Source organism: Mycetomoellerius zeteki, unplaced genomic scaffold, assembly GCF_001594055.1.
Source record: "Mycetomoellerius zeteki isolate Tzet28-1 unplaced genomic scaffold, Tzet1.0 scaffold223, whole genome shotgun sequence".
In the NCBI taxonomy this organism is placed as follows: domain Eukaryota; kingdom Metazoa; phylum Arthropoda; class Insecta; order Hymenoptera; family Formicidae; genus Mycetomoellerius; species Mycetomoellerius zeteki.
The window spans coordinates 1,396,124-1,414,195 of NW_017257198.1; the positions used below are offsets into that span (position 1 = coordinate 1,396,124).

General features: G+C 37.2%; 1 protein-coding gene across 1 annotated transcript in view; it reads right to left on the bottom strand.

The window, feature by feature from the left end:
• Crtc (CREB-regulated transcription coactivator) overlaps positions 1–18,072 on the bottom strand; it is a 29,141-nt gene that overhangs the window by 367 nt on the left and 10,702 nt on the right. Inside the window, 11 exon segments of the mRNA XM_018448692.1 lie at positions 367–520; positions 811–885; positions 2,424–2,486; positions 3,112–3,117; positions 4,008–4,169; positions 4,427–4,549; positions 4,909–5,055; positions 5,955–6,002; positions 8,645–8,795; positions 9,020–9,125; positions 10,696–10,963. Of these exon segments, the coding sequence (XP_018304194.1) occupies positions 367–520; positions 811–885; positions 2,424–2,486; positions 3,112–3,117; positions 4,008–4,169; positions 4,427–4,549; positions 4,909–5,055; positions 5,955–6,002; positions 8,645–8,795; positions 9,020–9,125; positions 10,696–10,963 (1,303 nt within the window).

Genomic DNA, 18,072 nt, shown 5'->3' on the forward strand with positions numbered 1-18,072 from the left:
GTAATACAGTATTTTTTATAGAGATTTCTCTATTATATATTTTATAGTATCTAAGCACTTGGGAATATTTTCTTTAACATTTTATAATTCGAAAGATTAACGGTTGAACGATCTATATTTATATACTTTGTTCTTTTGTTTTGTTCTTTTGTAATATTTCTTCAGTGTATAGAATTACATTCGTTTCTTGAAGTATTAATATAATGAAGAATTATCTTGAATAACATGGATTACAATTTTTCTTATAAATGTCATTAAAAAAATGTAAAATAGCTTAATTGAAAATGGATAAAATGGGAAATTTCAGCGATGCTTTCTATCACAAAATGCAATTTAAAAAATCTCGAAACATATCTACAATAATACCTGTGAGAATGATTGTGGGTGTATTTGGAGTTTGTGGTGTTAGCTGCTGAGTAGCAGTGGTCGTCGTCGTCGTAGGTTGATACGCCATTTGTGGACTCGTGCTGAAGTATCCCGTGTCTCCACTGCCTAATTCGCCGACATTAATCACGTCGTTCTGAAACATAAAGAATAGATAAAGAATTGATGCAATGCGAAAGAAAGTATATTAATTTCAATTTTTTGTAGTAATTGTTTTTTCGTTATTAACGTAAGGGTGCTATTTTATTTGTATGTTTTTGTTGTATGACAAATTTTTCAAGCCTGTTGATTGGCTATAGGATAGAAAGATCCGTGGATTTTTTGTCTTGCACACATTTGTTGTACAACAAAAATGCACAAATGAAACAGCACCGCTGTAATCGTAATACTTTTACAGAATTTACAATAAAATATTTATCTTCTCACCTGCGTGTAACTCGTAGTATGATTTGGTGACCCAATAAACGTCCCAATCGTGTTCGTCTGCACCGGCGTGTCCATCTGAAGTAGAGAAAAAAGAAAGAAAATCGTAGAGATGAGCCTGGCATCATTGAAAAGCCTCGGAAGAATTACCGCAGTTGCGATCTAATCGGATTCATCTTTAAGTGAATACAACGTTGATTCCTCTCATGTGTAACACGCGTCTCCAGCCCCAAATGCTTTTTATAGAATGATCCGCGAGGGACATCGTACGCGCGGGAGGGAAAGCAGCGGAAGAAGAGTATAAAGGGAGAAATAAATACGATCGAACCGTAAGCTCGTAAGCTGGTGCCGCTCGCCTAAAGATCGCCCATTCTTCAACTTCGGAATCTATCACAACATTAGTTACTGTTCGATTTCCGGATACTCCGTTTCGCTTAATAGCTATTGTTAAATGAAATCCGTTTTCGCTTAGTCGGCATCCACGATAAACTTATTGCTTCGTCCTACGTCTATTATTTCGCGTACGAGTTTTCAGTTGGCCGCATTTATTCGTGCTTATTTAACTTGTCTTAAAATTCATGACTCTTTGGAAAAAAAATGGATTATTATCGTTAAATCGCTCTTAGATTCTTAGATGCCGATATTAAAGAGCAATATCGAATAATAATCCGTGCGAATGAAGTTGTTTAGTTTAAATGATGATTTTTATCTCGTAAAACATTATCTTTTCTATTCCACCACTTAAACTGATGGCTCGACGCGTAACTGTCCGTGCAATATCAAATGGTAATGGCTACTTGTGCGTGTAACGACGAGGAAATAAAAAGGGGGTATCGTTAAGGTCCTCCGCGATAAAACTAGTTCTGCAGCTCAGCACGCACGACATCGGCAACTTTGGCATGTGCATATGTAACAACGCGTTACCGAGTTTTGCGGAATATCAATCAAGAATACGTTACGAATTACGATTATTATTAGCCTCCTGATACACATAAAAGCCGCTATTATATAGGTACTTTTTCCCGTTTACGATTTTTTTAACGGCACATTTGAAATTTGTTTTCGATCGGGGTAATGTTTTAAACATCAGTGTGAAATGTATAGTGGCATAGTATTTCACCGCGAGTAATATTTTACCTTAATCTACAAATATTTCACCCTTCTGAGATCTGATATTTTTCCTTTGCCGCATGTGCAAGCGAGTTCCACGCACGGGAATACATTTGGTACGTTTATATGCAAACCTCTGCTGTTTGAAAGTACCGTGAAAGATACGGCACTTGTATAAATTCACCGTTCTTTTTTTTATATATAAACTAACAGGTTGTATTTATAAATAACAGGTTGTAAGATATCGTATCAATCATTCGCCTTTTTCTTTAACTTGATACACTCATTAGATATTTAAATCCTATTGTGAGAGCAACGTTCTTATATTCGATCTTTAACAGTCACAATACAACACATATATATGTAATAATAGACATACAATTATTAATTTTCGAAAAAAATACTTTTTGCAGGCCTTGTAAAAAGCGTACCACGACACAACGCTGGACATATTCTCAGTACTGAAATTGCAAATAAAAATGTTTCAACTAATGGCGATATTTCACCTCTATCTGCGTGGTCCAGGTGCAACCGAGTTCCATCAGCTGCTGCGCAAATTTGGGCCACTCCTGACGAATGCAGGCAACAGATAAACAACAAGACTTAAGACTATAAGTCTAGAGGCAATATAATCAAATATAATTATACAGCCGTTTTTTTTACCGGCTTTAGTTATAAGGCTAACTTTTATAAAAAATCTATTTTTTTATGCAATTGTAATCTAATAATATTATTATAATTTCATATTAGATGCATTTCATTCAATAAAAATATCAAGAAAATCATAATTTGAAGCCTTTGAAGAACGGAACGTTTGACGATATAACTGAGTAGAATATCAAGTGATTCCGACAGAATAATTCATACGAATCATTCGCTTGGAATAATTCATCACGTAGCATTAATTATAACTTTGAAGGTCAAATCGCCTGAAGAGTAATGCATATTATATGTATTGACATTCGCAAAACCAATCAGCTTGTATGTGAAAAATGAGTATTCATATATGCACAGAAACTGCAACACTAATGATCAAAGTATCTAAATGAGGAATTCTAAGGCTAATTAAGTTAAAATAGAACTATTTTGTAATTAGCGTCTCATCAAAATTTTGACTCGTTAATCTCGTTGCTTGTCTTTATTTTTAACCTTTACTATTCATTAGATACGAGCAATTCAGCGGCCAATACTTACCAGTCCCTTCGACATGCATAAAAAAAGATTGAGCGCCAATTAGGATCGGAATATCCCTTAATTAATTATAATTGATGGATTGGTTGTAGTTATACATAATTATAATTGTCAGATTGATTGAATTCAGATCGGAATTAAAAAACTATATTTTTAGTGTCCGTATCTCTCATTGCGCGAATAAACGCAACACGATGAAAGAAATTAATTACGGCGATCTCTCGTTTGAAAATTCAATTGTCTTTCGGGAACAGTGTAATGAAACGCGCGAGTATTTCTGATGTTACGGTCATGCGCGTGTATACCTATTACAAGTAATAGCATGCGGAACACACACACACACACACACACTCTCTCTCTCTCTCTCTCTCTCTCTCTCTCTCTCTCTCTCTCTATGTTTTCTTTCTCTATGCGAAAACCCGTATGCAATTATATGTTGAAATATACCGCGTAAAACGTTTAACACGTATATATTATGTTCTGGAAAGGCGGATTAACAAGGTCTAACAGCAGTGCGAATTCACGGACTTTGCGCATTTCGGAATTATCATTTACAGGCTGCCTGTCCCAAGAGATAGAAATTATATATTTCCTTTGTCCAAGATAGAGCTTCGATTAAAGAAATAAGAATGCCAAACGTATGACTGGACCATTGCCAATGTGTCAATCGAATATTTCCGATAGTTTGGAAAACTTTTACTTTCGTTCATCTGAATGAACCGTCGAGCGAACCAATATTTTAATTTTACTAAACTTTAGAACTTCGGGTCAATCGGTTTAACGTCAAAATTTAAGAGCTCTTTTTCGGAAATATGTCCGCCCACGACACTCTTCGCGAACTCAAACGCATAAGTCAATCCCTTTTCCAACCATGATTAAAAAGCGAATGACTCACATACCATTGTGAACTGTTCGAAATCCTGTTGGAGAGCCGCCGCTTGCGCCTGATTGATGAAATAAGTATTCTGATCGATAGGATCGGACGTCAAGCTGGGTGGACCCGGATGTCCTGTAGGACTAGGCGGCGCCGATGGATTATTGCTATAACTTAAGGGACTTCCCTGAAAAAGGAATGCGCACTACTTTCAAACTCGTTAGTCGCACGAAGCTAATATTACAGACACGAGAACGGAACTTTTTTCACGTTATAAATCTTTTGCACTTAATTGTTATTAGATTATTATATAAACGATGACTCTATATAACGGTACCATTTAAATTATTTTGAAAATAATACTGTATCTCTATGATAAAAGGCTAGAGCGTTATTAAACACTTGTTATTTATTAATATTTTATAAGATAAGAGATGGTCTCACTTGAACGGTTAGACTAGGTGACGACTGTGGCGACGGCCTGTTCACCGACTGTGTGGATCTATACGATCCTAACGAATTGAGCTGCGATTGCTGATGTTGCTGTTGCTGGTGCTGTGACGTTTTCTGAATGTCAAGTATTGATAACATTACTAGTTAGTAATCATATAGTATATAATAATTAACAACAATCATTCGTGTAATTTATATAATAATATTAGAGTTATATGAATTAATATTTTCTATTCCTTGAATCGATAATTTTTTTCGAGAAATGTGTATTTTGTCTACTCAATACAGCTGATTAAATGTCAAGCTGTATGCGAAAATAAATCAAGTATTTAAAAAAAATTTGTAAATATGCGTTTAATAATAAGTACTTACAATAATAATAATAATAATAATAATAATAATACTAAATAGTATTCACGCATTATGATAAACATTTTTGAAACGTCCGACTTAGTCGGTTGGTATATACTAACTGGACTTTGCGGTACAGGACTGTGCGGTTGTTGATAAATGTAATGGCCAGCATTCGGGCTGTGAGACGTCGCCGTCGGCGCCGGTTGCTGCGGATAGCTCTGAAGATCCTGTTGCGAAGTACTTGTGCTGTTTTCCAGTGCCACACCCTGCTTCATACCCATCGCTATTAACGATCGATCGTCGCTCTGTCGCCTCTCTCGTTTTGCTCTCTCTTTCTCTCTCTCTCTCTCTCTCTCTCTCATACACACAAACACATATTCTCTCTCTCTCTCTCTCTCTCTCTCTTTCTCTCCTTTTTCGCGCTTTCGTGTAACTAAACTCAACTGAATAGACGCTACATAGTCGCAGCAGGCTCGCGTAATCGATCTCTACATCATTGATTACAGCATCGGACTTGCGGAAGCGGTTCGCCGCAACAACAGAGTTGCTCCACTGAATTTGTAGCAAACATTTGAATTTGACTTCGAAGGTGTGCCATGTACTAGATATTTACGAATTACGTTTTTGGCAGTCGAGAGGTAATATCTTGGCACATAGGCTGTTTTCATACAACATTCAGAGACTTCGTCCGTGGTAAAATTCCGAAAGAAATGTTCGCCGATAGAAGAAGTTATCTCAAGTCTCTTTCAGAATCTTCTTTTTGAGATTTTTAGATCGTCAATCGTGCAGCGCGTCATGAGACGTTCATTACGTTACTACATAGAAATAAATGATTCGCATAAGCTGAAATCATTTTAGAATTATTATTGCGTAAAACTACTATTCCGTTCCTTCTGCCAAACGCAATTATCGCAGGCATTACTTTTCGTTTTCAAGCCCGATGTATGTTGCGACGAGCCGGTATGTACACACTACGCGTTAGCATACACACGTTTCGTTATTGATTGTATTTCGAGTCTGTCTGCAAGCACGGTGCTATGTAACAAGCAAAACAATAAAAATGCCACGGTGTTAACGGCCATCGCGCGACTAAGAGGCAGCAACATAAGCATATACCGTATTATTAAATACTTCGTGAGAGCGAGAAACTGGTGTGTCTACTAACCTTACACGTGTGAAGAAACCTAGAGTTAACAGGCACTGATAAATGGGTCTGCAAAATAACAAACACAAACAACCACTACAACAAAGGCAAAATAAAAATAAATAGAAAATTAAGAGAGACAGACGTCGGTATAAACGCGCGTAATATCGTCCGAATTTTTCTGACTGTCACTAAAATATACGTCCTGATATTAACAAATGAAAACAACCGTATTAAAAAGCACAGATTTTTCTTTTTCATTAAAAATATGTCGCGCCAGCGAGACGCAGTTTCCTCGAGTAATTCATTTCGCGTTTTCAGTACGGTTTAACGATCAGAATTATCGAGCAGGCTCGATAAATGTTATTAAATTCTATATTAATAATGTCAGGACGCATTTAGGTCACAAGTGCTTTCCATAGCGTGCTGCAAAAGTTTCATTTCGAACTTAACGCTGCATAATTGCGCGCAACATTATATCCTTGTTACGTTAACCATAGAAAATTACGCTAAAGAAAAAAGAAAAGTTGATATTCAACTACGATGGAATTTGTATACTCGAACATCGAGAGAGCATGCCGAGAAAAATTGCTTTTCGTGAAAGATGCTTAAATCTTTTTCTGATTAAAGCAATGGCGTTTTCAAACAGTACTGAATTAGCATGAAAGCAATCCAATTACATGCGAAAATTGTTGCTAGGAATTCTTCACGTTTACGTAATATCTGAAATGTAGCGCTTCTCGCGATAGATAATATTTCTTAAATTTTCTTTTTTCACTGCGCAATCTGTGTCGTTAGCTCTGCGTCAAATAAACGATCTACTTATATCTTTTTCCTGAAAGCAGCTGCAATACCTCAAGATTCTAGCGCTACTCTAATTGAAACGATCTAACATTTAAGAAAGCACAGAAAAGCACAAAGAGTGTTCTTTGCATGCAACCATCGCATCCTAATTTACATTCTCCAATAAACAAAATCGTTTTACGGAACCGAGGTAACATTTTTAGCGATTGTTTCTTTAAACTATACATATATTTGACTTTCAAATTTATTCACATACGTTTCGTTAATTTAGATTTCAAGCATATACGTATATCATGCATGTATACATCACACAAGTTTTTTACCTATTGTGGATTTAGACTGAAAATGTGCTTTTCTCGATTCCGTAATCTGCTAGTAAAAATGCGAAATATCTGAGCATTCGATATTGTATCGCGATGTAAACTTAATTAAATTTCTTGGGACGTGACCCCAAAAAATTTTCATAAACTGGTTTTAAAAAATCTCAAAATAACTTTCAGATCGGTTCAAATCATTTTCAGATATTTTGCACGTTTTATAACATTCTACGACAGCGGCTTTTAACCGAGATCTACGTATTATTGATTTGAAGTCTTTACAACAGAAGCTCTTTAGATAAATAAGTAAATTTCAGAAAAAAAAATATTAGATTCGTGTTACTCGTAATTAAAAATCCGCTGCGTTATATAACAGTAGGCATAATCTACAAGTAATATGGGGCCGCGAGGATATTTACTTGGACACTTGACGGATCCTGTGAAAAGGAGAGCCTACCAGCTTGTGCCAAGCTGGTCGGACTGGACAGGTTTGTGGGACTGCTCGTTTGAGGACTCTGGAATATACCATCGGTTCGACCATTTCAAAAAGATTTCCCGCTTTCAGTAGTAAATCCTACTTGTCTACAGCTTGTCTGCACGTGGCTCGACGACTTCGCTCGTACGAGCGATAAAAAATATATAAGATGAACGGCGATTGTAGAAAAAAAAAACAAGAAACCGATGAGAAAAACGCGAACGAACAATTTCGCGATATCGACATCTGCCTTTTACCTTCTTTAATTGAATATTCTTTCGTCGGCCGCATCAATTGTAAAACTTTAAGTTAGTTAACCAATTTCAATCCGCTCAAAAGTAGAAATAGATTACTTTGTATCGACGAAAGCCGCTCTCTTAAAAAATAAATGCATTTCCTTCATAAATAATATTTACATTATCACAATTTTTATACAAACAGATCGTCTTTCAGCCACAGATACTAGATAATTATTATATACCTATATTTAAATAGAAATCTAATTTAAAAACAATGAATTTTTGTTGAGATAAAATTCTGACTCATTAAAAAATTAGCAATTAAATAAATTTAAAATGTTTTAAATATCAATCTTTTATTTGTCACAGTAATAATTTAAGTTGAAAGAGATTCAACTCTAGCTGATATTGTATATGGTATCTAAAGTCTAACTGGTAAAATATCGAGATTTTATCATAGACCGGATGGATTAAATTATCTGTTGAATAACAATGAGTAACGTCACTTATTTATAGAATCTATTGACGATTGTAGCACAATAAATAAAATTGTCTTTCGTTTTTCATTTAATACGTGCAAAATCGCTCAGAGAAACATATTTGATAGCACAAGACAATAATAAATTTATCATAACATGACATTCAAACTATCATTTAAAGTTCTATAATTTTGAATACCATTTTACAGACATTTTTTCTGAGGATTAAAGACAGGTGAGAGAATAAAAAATATTTAAAAAAATGAAACGTCGCTGTAAAGCGATTAAGACTCGTTCAGAAACGTGCAGCCTCGCGAAAAGTGCGTATAATATCAAGAAAAAAGAAAAGAGAAAATATTATCATAGTTGATGTACGATAATCAGTTGAACAACTTACATTGCTGAACGGCGTACTACTCGAATGATCCTCCTGGTCCAGAGGAGTGTGGAGTGGCGACGGAAAGTGTACGTTGCTCAAGTCGGGCAACGACCCTGTGTTGTTGCCTATAGGTATTTGCTGTCCCGGTGGTTGCGAGCTCGGGTATATACTGAACAAAAAAAAGTTCACGAAAATTGTAACTAACTCAATTAACTCTCGCAACGCAATCAAATGAAAGTTTTTATTGGATGTAATTCCACCACTCAGTGCAAAAGTCATAAAACTGAATCGTGAAACAAACTGGAAGAGACATTTTTCGAACTTTTCTGTTCACACGAAAACGTTAATTTTTTAAAACTTGCTATTGATTTCTTATCATTTAACAATACGTACTTAATCCCAGGCACTCTAGGCATTTCGCACGAGGATCTTGGTCGTTCGATGAAACCATGATGAGAATCTCTGTTGTCGTTTCCGCTTCCAGTCATAGCGTGTTGATCTGTTAATTTCAAAATACATGATTTATCAAGTTTCGAAATTACACATAACGACGTAAAGCCGATATATGTTAATGTGATTTCTCTTATTTCAGACAATATGTTGCTTGTTATGTTGTTGCGCTGAATATAAAACGATCATTTTGATACATCTTTCGTTACGGTTGTACAGAATGCATGAAGTTTCTCAAACTAGTTATCCGATTTCTCCGGAGCAACGTAATACCGCTTACTTACGTTACTATCGTATAACATTTCATATGTTTCGTTGTACACTGATCTCTAGCACGAGATCGCTCCGCAAAGTTTCGTGATTTTACGCGATCTAAGGATAATTTATATCAAAACTATACCGTGTTATTGCTCTGAAGACTTTGCATGTCACATCTGCACAAAGAACTTTGCGAACTTTGTCTTGGGAGAGGATCGATCCCTTGTTTAAATTGTATGAACTTTATAATCGGCGTATAGTAAAAGCATCTAATTAGTTTCGCGAATACTGCAAGATGTAAAACCACGAGAATTCTAGGTTCATAGTTTGGAATCGTGAAAGCCTTTAACAGGTAGATTATAAGCTGCATGCACTTCAGAGGCGAGCGTGCAAGATCTGAGAGATCAATCTCTTTGTAAAATTCTCTAGGTAACCACTTATACATATAAGCGAACGAAGCGGTGTCGCGATATAACGAGGTAACGAGGCAATATGGTAATGACGAAATTTCCGAGCTGATTTGTGAAATCGCGTCAAAAGTCAAAGAAGCAACTTTGCGAAGAGTGTTTTATATAGAATGAACTAATTAATATAGCGTCCAAACGACGCTGAAAAACTGTGTCATTCATCTATGCGAATACTCAATCACGCTCGAATTGTTAAATGTCGAGGGAGTAAAATTTCACGATTTCATTTTCACGTAAAATAAATCACGACGTATCATTTTAGCCTCGTTTAAATTATTAACGGTTGACAAAATAATGTTTACGTGTGAAATGATGAGTTTTATGCAAGATGTTTAATTAATCGTTCTTTTCATTATGACGGATCTTAATCAACTGCAGTAGAAGAAATATGCTTTTAAAAAATATAATACTTATGACAAAATTTAAATAGAATACACATATCTCAACATTATACTCCATATAAATTGGAGTAAATAGTTCCGTTTTTTTATTTATAATAAAAATACTTGAAAAAACACAAGTATAGACATTAATTCCCGCAGTGAGAAAAATTTTTGATTGAAAATGAATAAATCAGAAGTTTCTAATCATATCAATCAAAACTTTAGTTGAAATAACCAGATGTTCAATTTTGATCAAAATTCTGATTAATGTGATAAGAATTTTTTACTTCGTTTTCAACCAGAAACTTTTCTCAGTGGATAACAGCACGTAGCAAGCGCTTTGACGTAACCTTATATTACGTGAGGTTCCATATGCTATCTCGGTAACGCAGTCTTTCACTCAGCATCCGTCATTGAGAGAAAGCGCGCGTCGCGGGTCATCCGGAGTATACTGGTCGAAACAGGTTTACCCCTATTATAAATAAATAGAAAAGAAAAAAGTAAAACCGACATGCGTCGCTACCTCGTCGATGAGGTATTGCGGAGGTTGATTGGCAAGCCTCGTTGGCGCTCTGATGCAAAGCGGAGTCCGAGTTTGTTCTCCGCCAGGTATCCGGTGGCGGTGGCGACAGGTAAGGCACGCCGCTGTACGGTGACGTGTCGTGCCTTTTTTCCATCGGGCGAGATCGCATAGGTCCCACCCCCATGCTTCGGCTCCTGTTGTCGCTACGGTACATGATGGCGTTATGCTGCATCTCCTCCAGATTGCTGAGCGCCGTCTGCAAAAAACGCATAAATCCTCCTTGAGGATTACAATTGGCATTGCGGCGGTGTAACACAGCGTGCAAAGATTACAATGTAAATTAACGATAAGAGAAACGTTTGTGAATTGTGCAGTAACGAGCAATGCTGTGCCTTTATTGTGGAGTAACTTTTTATGCAACTACACACACAAACGGTTTTGTTGAAGTATCTAAAGATAAATACAGATTTGAAAATAATTTTATTGGACTATCAAATTAATTATCTAGACGCTCAAGTTAGTTGCTAGAAAATTTTTTGCAGTATTGTTCATGTTTGAGTATACATTTATTTTTATTTCAATAGCAATAACCATTGAGAATATGTATATTTTTATAATCCAAGAATACATATAGGAAAGAACGATTTTGTTGAAGTATCTAAAAATCTAGCTAAATGTAGATCTGAAAAGAACTTTTTTGCACCATCAAAATAATTACGTAAGAATCTCAAGTATAATAAACAATGTTGTAAAAAGTTTGGACATTTTAGCAATTAGTTTGAACGTCTTACGTAATTATTTTGATAGTTCAATCAAGTTATTTACAGATTTATATTTAGCTAAATTTTTAGATACTTCAACAAAATTGTTCTTTCCTTGCGGTTTCTTTATATATTATCACAATCAATAAGTACATATACTGTATGAGATATAAATGTCTTTTCTGTAAAATTTTAATGCGATAAAATAATTTTAGCCTCTTGTTTGCAAGAAAAAAAAAACGATTGTAAGCGCTACTCGTGTCCGATTCGATTATCGAGCCAAATAAAAATACGAGCAGGACAGACTGGAGATATCAATGCTTCGGGAAAGAAAAGCGAGCAGTGATAATTAACGAGCACTGTGAATCATATCACTGATAAAATAGAATTCCGACGAATTACATTATTCGAAATTATACAGTGCACCTGAGAGGAATCATTACGAAGACACATTCACGTGCTTTATACGTGAGAGGGAGGAAGGAGTCGAGGTCGAAGCGAAATAATTCGCTTCTATCTATGTGCTTCGGTGGCAAAACCCGGTCTCTGAACTCTCCAACCACCGGCAAACCGACGGCGAAGAATTTTCTCGCTTCGCGAATCCCGCCTCATAAAACGTCTCGTCTGCTTTACGATCCGCCATCGTCGTCGACGTTATGAGTGACGATTAAAACGATGTAAAGAAATTTAATGCGGGTGTTTGGATAGCCCGGATACCTATAGAAATCCCATTTAGATGTTTCATCTGAAAAAATTCATACCGCGTAATATACGAGAAAATTCAACGCGTCTGAGCTTCATCGATATCTCGCGTTTTTCACTATAACATAAATTTTATGTGGCAATCTATCGAATACGTTATCACCTCGCTGCTTTCTATCGTGGCTATTTTTGCTGCGTATTTCATTATCAAGTTTTTCAGCAAACAGTTACAATATCCTTCCCTTACGCTTCTCGCTTGAGACGCAAGATGTGTAACAAGGGCCACTTCTGAGAAGCAATATCTCGCTGCTTTACATCTCGAGAAAAGAAGGCATTCTATAAATTAAACATCGTTAACTCAGTCAGATAACATTATGTTTTCCTTTTAAGAAACTCCAGATGAAGATTATTTGCGATATTCTCTACATCTCATAATCATCTTATCGACGATGAAATTATTCTTTAATTCTAAACTCTTTGTATTTCCGTATTTGTCTCTTGCGAGCTTACACAGATATATAATACAAGCAACAAATTTAATCAACAATCATTAATAACAATTAAAACATGTTTGGGTTAATTTAAAATTTGAGAGAGCTTTTTTATAAGACACATATTGCAAAAAAAATTCCTCTATTAATTTCTCATAAGAAAATAAGTGTCAGACTAACGGGAATGAAACGATCTCACGAGATTTTGAGCTTCCTGTCTGTGGCGAGAGTGTGAATCTAATAAAGAAATCTGCTCCCGCTGCGTTATTCGACATGTGTTGGACGAACGTGGGTCACACGGCTATTACCTAATATTTGTTGAATTATGCGATAAACACGGAACGTCTCTCCCACAATTATGGACGATTCGTGGACGATCGCGCGTATCATCCGCTCGTTAATCATACGACAGTATCAGTTTCGAAAGGCGTTTCGACATCATACTTCAAGTGGATGTGCCAGCAAATCGTTTAACGTGACACAACACTTTATTTGAAATCAAACTCTCATTATTTAATATTAAAGTTAGAAATCGAATATAATGATGTCTACATATAAGCTATATATTATATGAAGTTCCGTATCCAAATCCATTATTAAAATGTCAATGTTCGTAAATATTACAGTTCATTTTATTAGGACAAGGAGCAGCCTGATACGGAAGTCTATATATTTGTATATATATATATATAACGTAAAAAAAATTTCTTTCACTTCAACAATGAAGAAAGGGACTTGGTTTACAAAACTATTATTAAACCCACTCATCCATCCATACCTCCCACGCACGTTTACTTATACCTAAACTTACAATATTGTACCACACACACACCTATTTTTCTATTCACATCTTTCCCTTCCTTTGTCTTAACTTTCTATCTTTCTTATTCTATTATCATCTTATTCACAACCTAATATTATACTTCCATAGCTACTCTAAACTCTTGCATTTCTTTTTATATTATTCTATCACTGAAGTCTATACTATGTGACATTTCTGCTGATTAATTTCTCGTTTGATCCATACCCGATTTCGGCCCTATATTTCGAAAGTGATTATAAACAAAAAGCGTTTACGATTGCGCGTCTTGTTCATTACGAGAAACGATTTGATTCTCATACTCGCCGTGGCGAGTAGATGTAGCGATATTTATATGCGACGCAACAGTTCCACGTAGTTGGAATTGCCGGTGACGTAACAGCTTAACCACGCGCGCAAGCACGCGTGTGATAACTCCCGCGATAGGTTTTATCGAAGCGTATTTTGAGGAAGCTAGCGCCGCGATACAAGTTTTAACGACCGGATCATCACTACGCTACGTTACCCTATTTGCATAATGTAATATGCAGAACGTATCGGCGTCTGGTATAGTGACGATGCAAGAATAACTTCACCGCGACTTTTTTTACGTCGCATACACGAGCGGCGCACACAGATGTAGCGCGTGCACGTGTCCGGGATTCGTCGCGTCCGCGCGTATGATGATAGTAGACGTTAACATATTCCGCCGCGCATCGTAGTGGACGCTCGCTCCGGCCACGCCGGGCTTTATATAAAGCCTTTGTTAGGATAAAACTCCGTCCAGAAATTATAAATAACGATGTTATAAGCAGCCACAAAATGCTATTAACTTGTATGATTTATGACGACGATCGTGCTGCGATACGAGTCGATAAAGAAGAGCTACTATATTTTGACACCTAAAACAAAAGACCTTCTTTGTTAATTAAATCTGAAAAGAGTGCATCAGAACTCTCCTTCTTTTTTGAAACGCGCGATCTCTTCATCAGCAGAAGTCTCTGCTAATTTTTTTCTAAAATAATGCTGAGAAAATACGAAAATGCTGAACGCGTCAGATCTTTATGTACTTACTCCTTGAGAGAAAGAACTAAAACTTCACTAATTATATCAAAAATCTGGAAATGAAGTAGTGACTCCACGCGGGTCGACGTCTCCATTCACAACTTTCCTAATGTCAGGGCCGTGGGCGTCGCACGAGACGGCGCGACGCGGCGCATCGACCAAGCCGCGCTCGTTGAAGAATCATACCTTCAATTAATGTCAACGCTAATAAAAGGCATGTCCGTGTCCTCGCGAACCATATTTACCACATTCGCCATATTCGCCTGAAAGTTAAACGAGAATAATCAACCGTCTTCGGGCAGCAGGTCGATTCGCTCGCTTCCCTTGCGGCGATGAAAGAAACGGTACAAACAACGTTAGCATTCCTTTAGACGCGGTTTTCTTGTTGAATGCCGTGTATTTCTCGATTATAAAATACGTTGTCATTCTAGTTTAGAAATGAATGACCCATTTGAAGACAATGTGAGGCCGCTATCGTTTACAGCTCTGCCAGAGCGGCCTGGCGGTTTTCATAGTATCTTCATACACTTTTCTCTCTTTCTCTCTCTCTCTCTCTCTCTCTCTCTCTCTCAATAAGTTTCAATAGATTAGCGAATGCGCGAAGAGAGAGAGCTCATCGTCACTGTTCGCGGCATGTCGACACGTGCCGGTGATCAAAATGAACACACGCGACAGCAACTCTCCTTACCTGCATTTCCTGACACGAGGCCAATATTAGTCTCGCGAGAGCAACGTGTGACGGATGCAAAGCACATTGAGGGTTACAAGGCTGCGATCGATGTTACATACGTCGCGTCGCCGCCAGCAACCGATTCCCTCCTGTGTTTCACGTCTCGCCACGAAGAGACCAGAATGTAATTACTACGCTATCCATATTCAAGAATGAGATTACTAGAGAGTGGGCCTGTCAAAGTAGTAGCGCACACGTGCGCTCGCAACATATCGTTCGCACCCAATCGCATCGCGGAATGCAGAGCACTATGATAAATATCGCGTACTGTCCCGAATTTAAATTTATTCCGATCCTAACCTTGTGATATACGAAAGAATTGAAAGAGGTGAAGAATATCCTAATCCGAATGATAATAAGAGTTCAACTTCAAAATACTTTTCAGGTTTTTGCAAAAACTTCCCAAAAGATAGCTCGCTTGTTTTGTGTTATTCACATGGAAATTCAGCTCTGACCTCACGCAAAGCGAAACAAGTTTTCACAACGCGAAACTTCGCAACTTTCTACTAATCATTTATAGCTTTTAGTCGTTTTATTATAACAACTTTCTATTAACGATATGCGTCTTGTACTTGCGCCCACATTGATCTATCTTTTCTCTCGTTGAAAAATACTACATATTTATTTAAGAAGAGATATATTTAAAAACGTGTCTAGTGGATTTAACATTTCATCTAAATTTATGCAAATAATCATAAAGTTTATCGTTATTAATTTGTGCAGAACGATTCTATGTTGCAAATAATCAAATAATATTTATGATTAATTTGTTCTTTATATTTTTCTTCACTTTTGCAAATGAAAGAAATCATACGAACACAACTTTAATCAGAAAATTGTTTTTCTATTATTATTTTCAGAGCAATCTCGTAAGTTTTTAGATATTTTATTAAATTCTTTTTCAGAACAATATTATGCGAAAAGAACCATTTTCGAAGGTCGTGTACGCGTCAATATGCATGGTTTATGCCCGAATGAAGAGAAAAAGCGAAATACGAGGGAAAATCTTGGGTCTGTATGAATAAATACCCTCAGCGAAAAATTATCATCCTAATACAAAGTATCGATTTTGCGCAAAAATAATAAATATTCTCGCATAGTTATAAAGCGGAAGAGATTGATGTTGACGCAAAAAAAATTTCGCAGCAGAAGTTTAACTTTTTCCCGACTTGAATGAACTTTGATTTGGACTTGAGCCACGATGCTCTGTTATTAAATATTCATCCGGCTTATGTCCTTCGACTTTCACAGATGATATTCAAGGACACCGCGGTCGATCGAACGCCGATGACACTTTCCAGGTTGTAATTTTATCTTCATTTGACCTCTTATGCAAGTCGACCGTCCGATGTCGGATCGCTAACGGTGCAGTGGAATGAGAAATTATGGAGCGAAGCAGTCCCTCGCGCGAATCACGCCGTGTAAGGATTTTCTCAACGAGAAAATCAAAGACCCTCGGCATTATTGGATAATATTACGTAACGCAAGATAATCAAACTTTTGGCAGAGTTATATTGAAATTGTATTTCAACTCCGGAAAATATTCCAGCTATATAAAAATGCAAAACAACGAAGAAGGTGGCGAATGATTAAATTTTCGTTAATGGAAGATGGATCTTAATGGTGAGTTAAATCAAAATATTTTTGTGTAGCCTGCAGAATAAGGACGTGTGAGACACGTATTATGAATGGGGCGAGTAATACGGAACATGTTGAAGAGGTCGGGAACCGATCGTCACGGAAGAAACTTCCCTTTACGACCTCCCGCTCCTCCTACTCGCTCGCAGTTCTCTACTTCAGCAACCTAGGTCCCTATCCTTGCCTTCTGATGACAACTTCGCTCCACCCACATACGTCGTCGTCGGTCGTCGTCACGACGCTTCGCCGCCGTCTACCGACTCCCGACGATGACCCACTTCAACGAGGATACCCATCGCCATTCAAGGCTGCCGGTTGATAAGAAAGAAACAGAATCTCTGACCGAATTCGTTGCGCTTTTCCGCAAGAAAGGATGATTCCGCCCAATCGCGTACAAAGTATCAACTTACGTTCGTACTCTCTGATGTGAATTCATAAATTCTGTCATCACGGATAAAACAAAGAAGCAGGAAACAACAAGTCTATAGCGAAGTCTCTTAAAGAGATTGCTTCGTTAATACACGTCTCGGACGTAATCCTCGGGAATCTCAATGCGAAACGAGAGTTATATCCTCGGAAATCCATTGTCGTGTCGTGAGCTGCAACGGGTAGATCAAAGGATGGAGACTCCGTTTTGCAAACGGTGGTAAAGCGCTGCCGCGTATCTCTGCGAGAAACAGTATTGACGCTCCCGCGTAAAATTTTGCGACAATCGAGGCTGGGTGCAGCTGCAGTAGCAGCGGTAACAATCGGCACGCTGGAAACTGGTGAGTACCTGCACGAGAGTAACGCGATCAATATTCTGTTTGCGAGTGCACACTTGCCCCGAAGCACGTGTACGCGGTGGCGTTTGTTTTCTGCCGTGACTTCCCGGAGCTTACGTATTTATTCGCATCCGTTAGAAGAATATCCTTTCGTACAAACTCTCCTCATTCTAAAGGCTACAGTAGCACTCTACGATCGAGAAAGCGAACGCTCTTCTTTCCAACTTTTTGTCGAAAAAAAAAGGGCAAAGTTACTTTGCAAATAATGGCCAATTTGAACCCAATACGTTTTAAATTCAAGTTTTTTTATTGTAAAATAATTTTTTTCTAGCATCTTCGATGCTAATATTTTTAGCCATCTTTTCCATTCCACGTTCATTACAATTACAACAGTTTTAATTTAGTTTGTACAAGC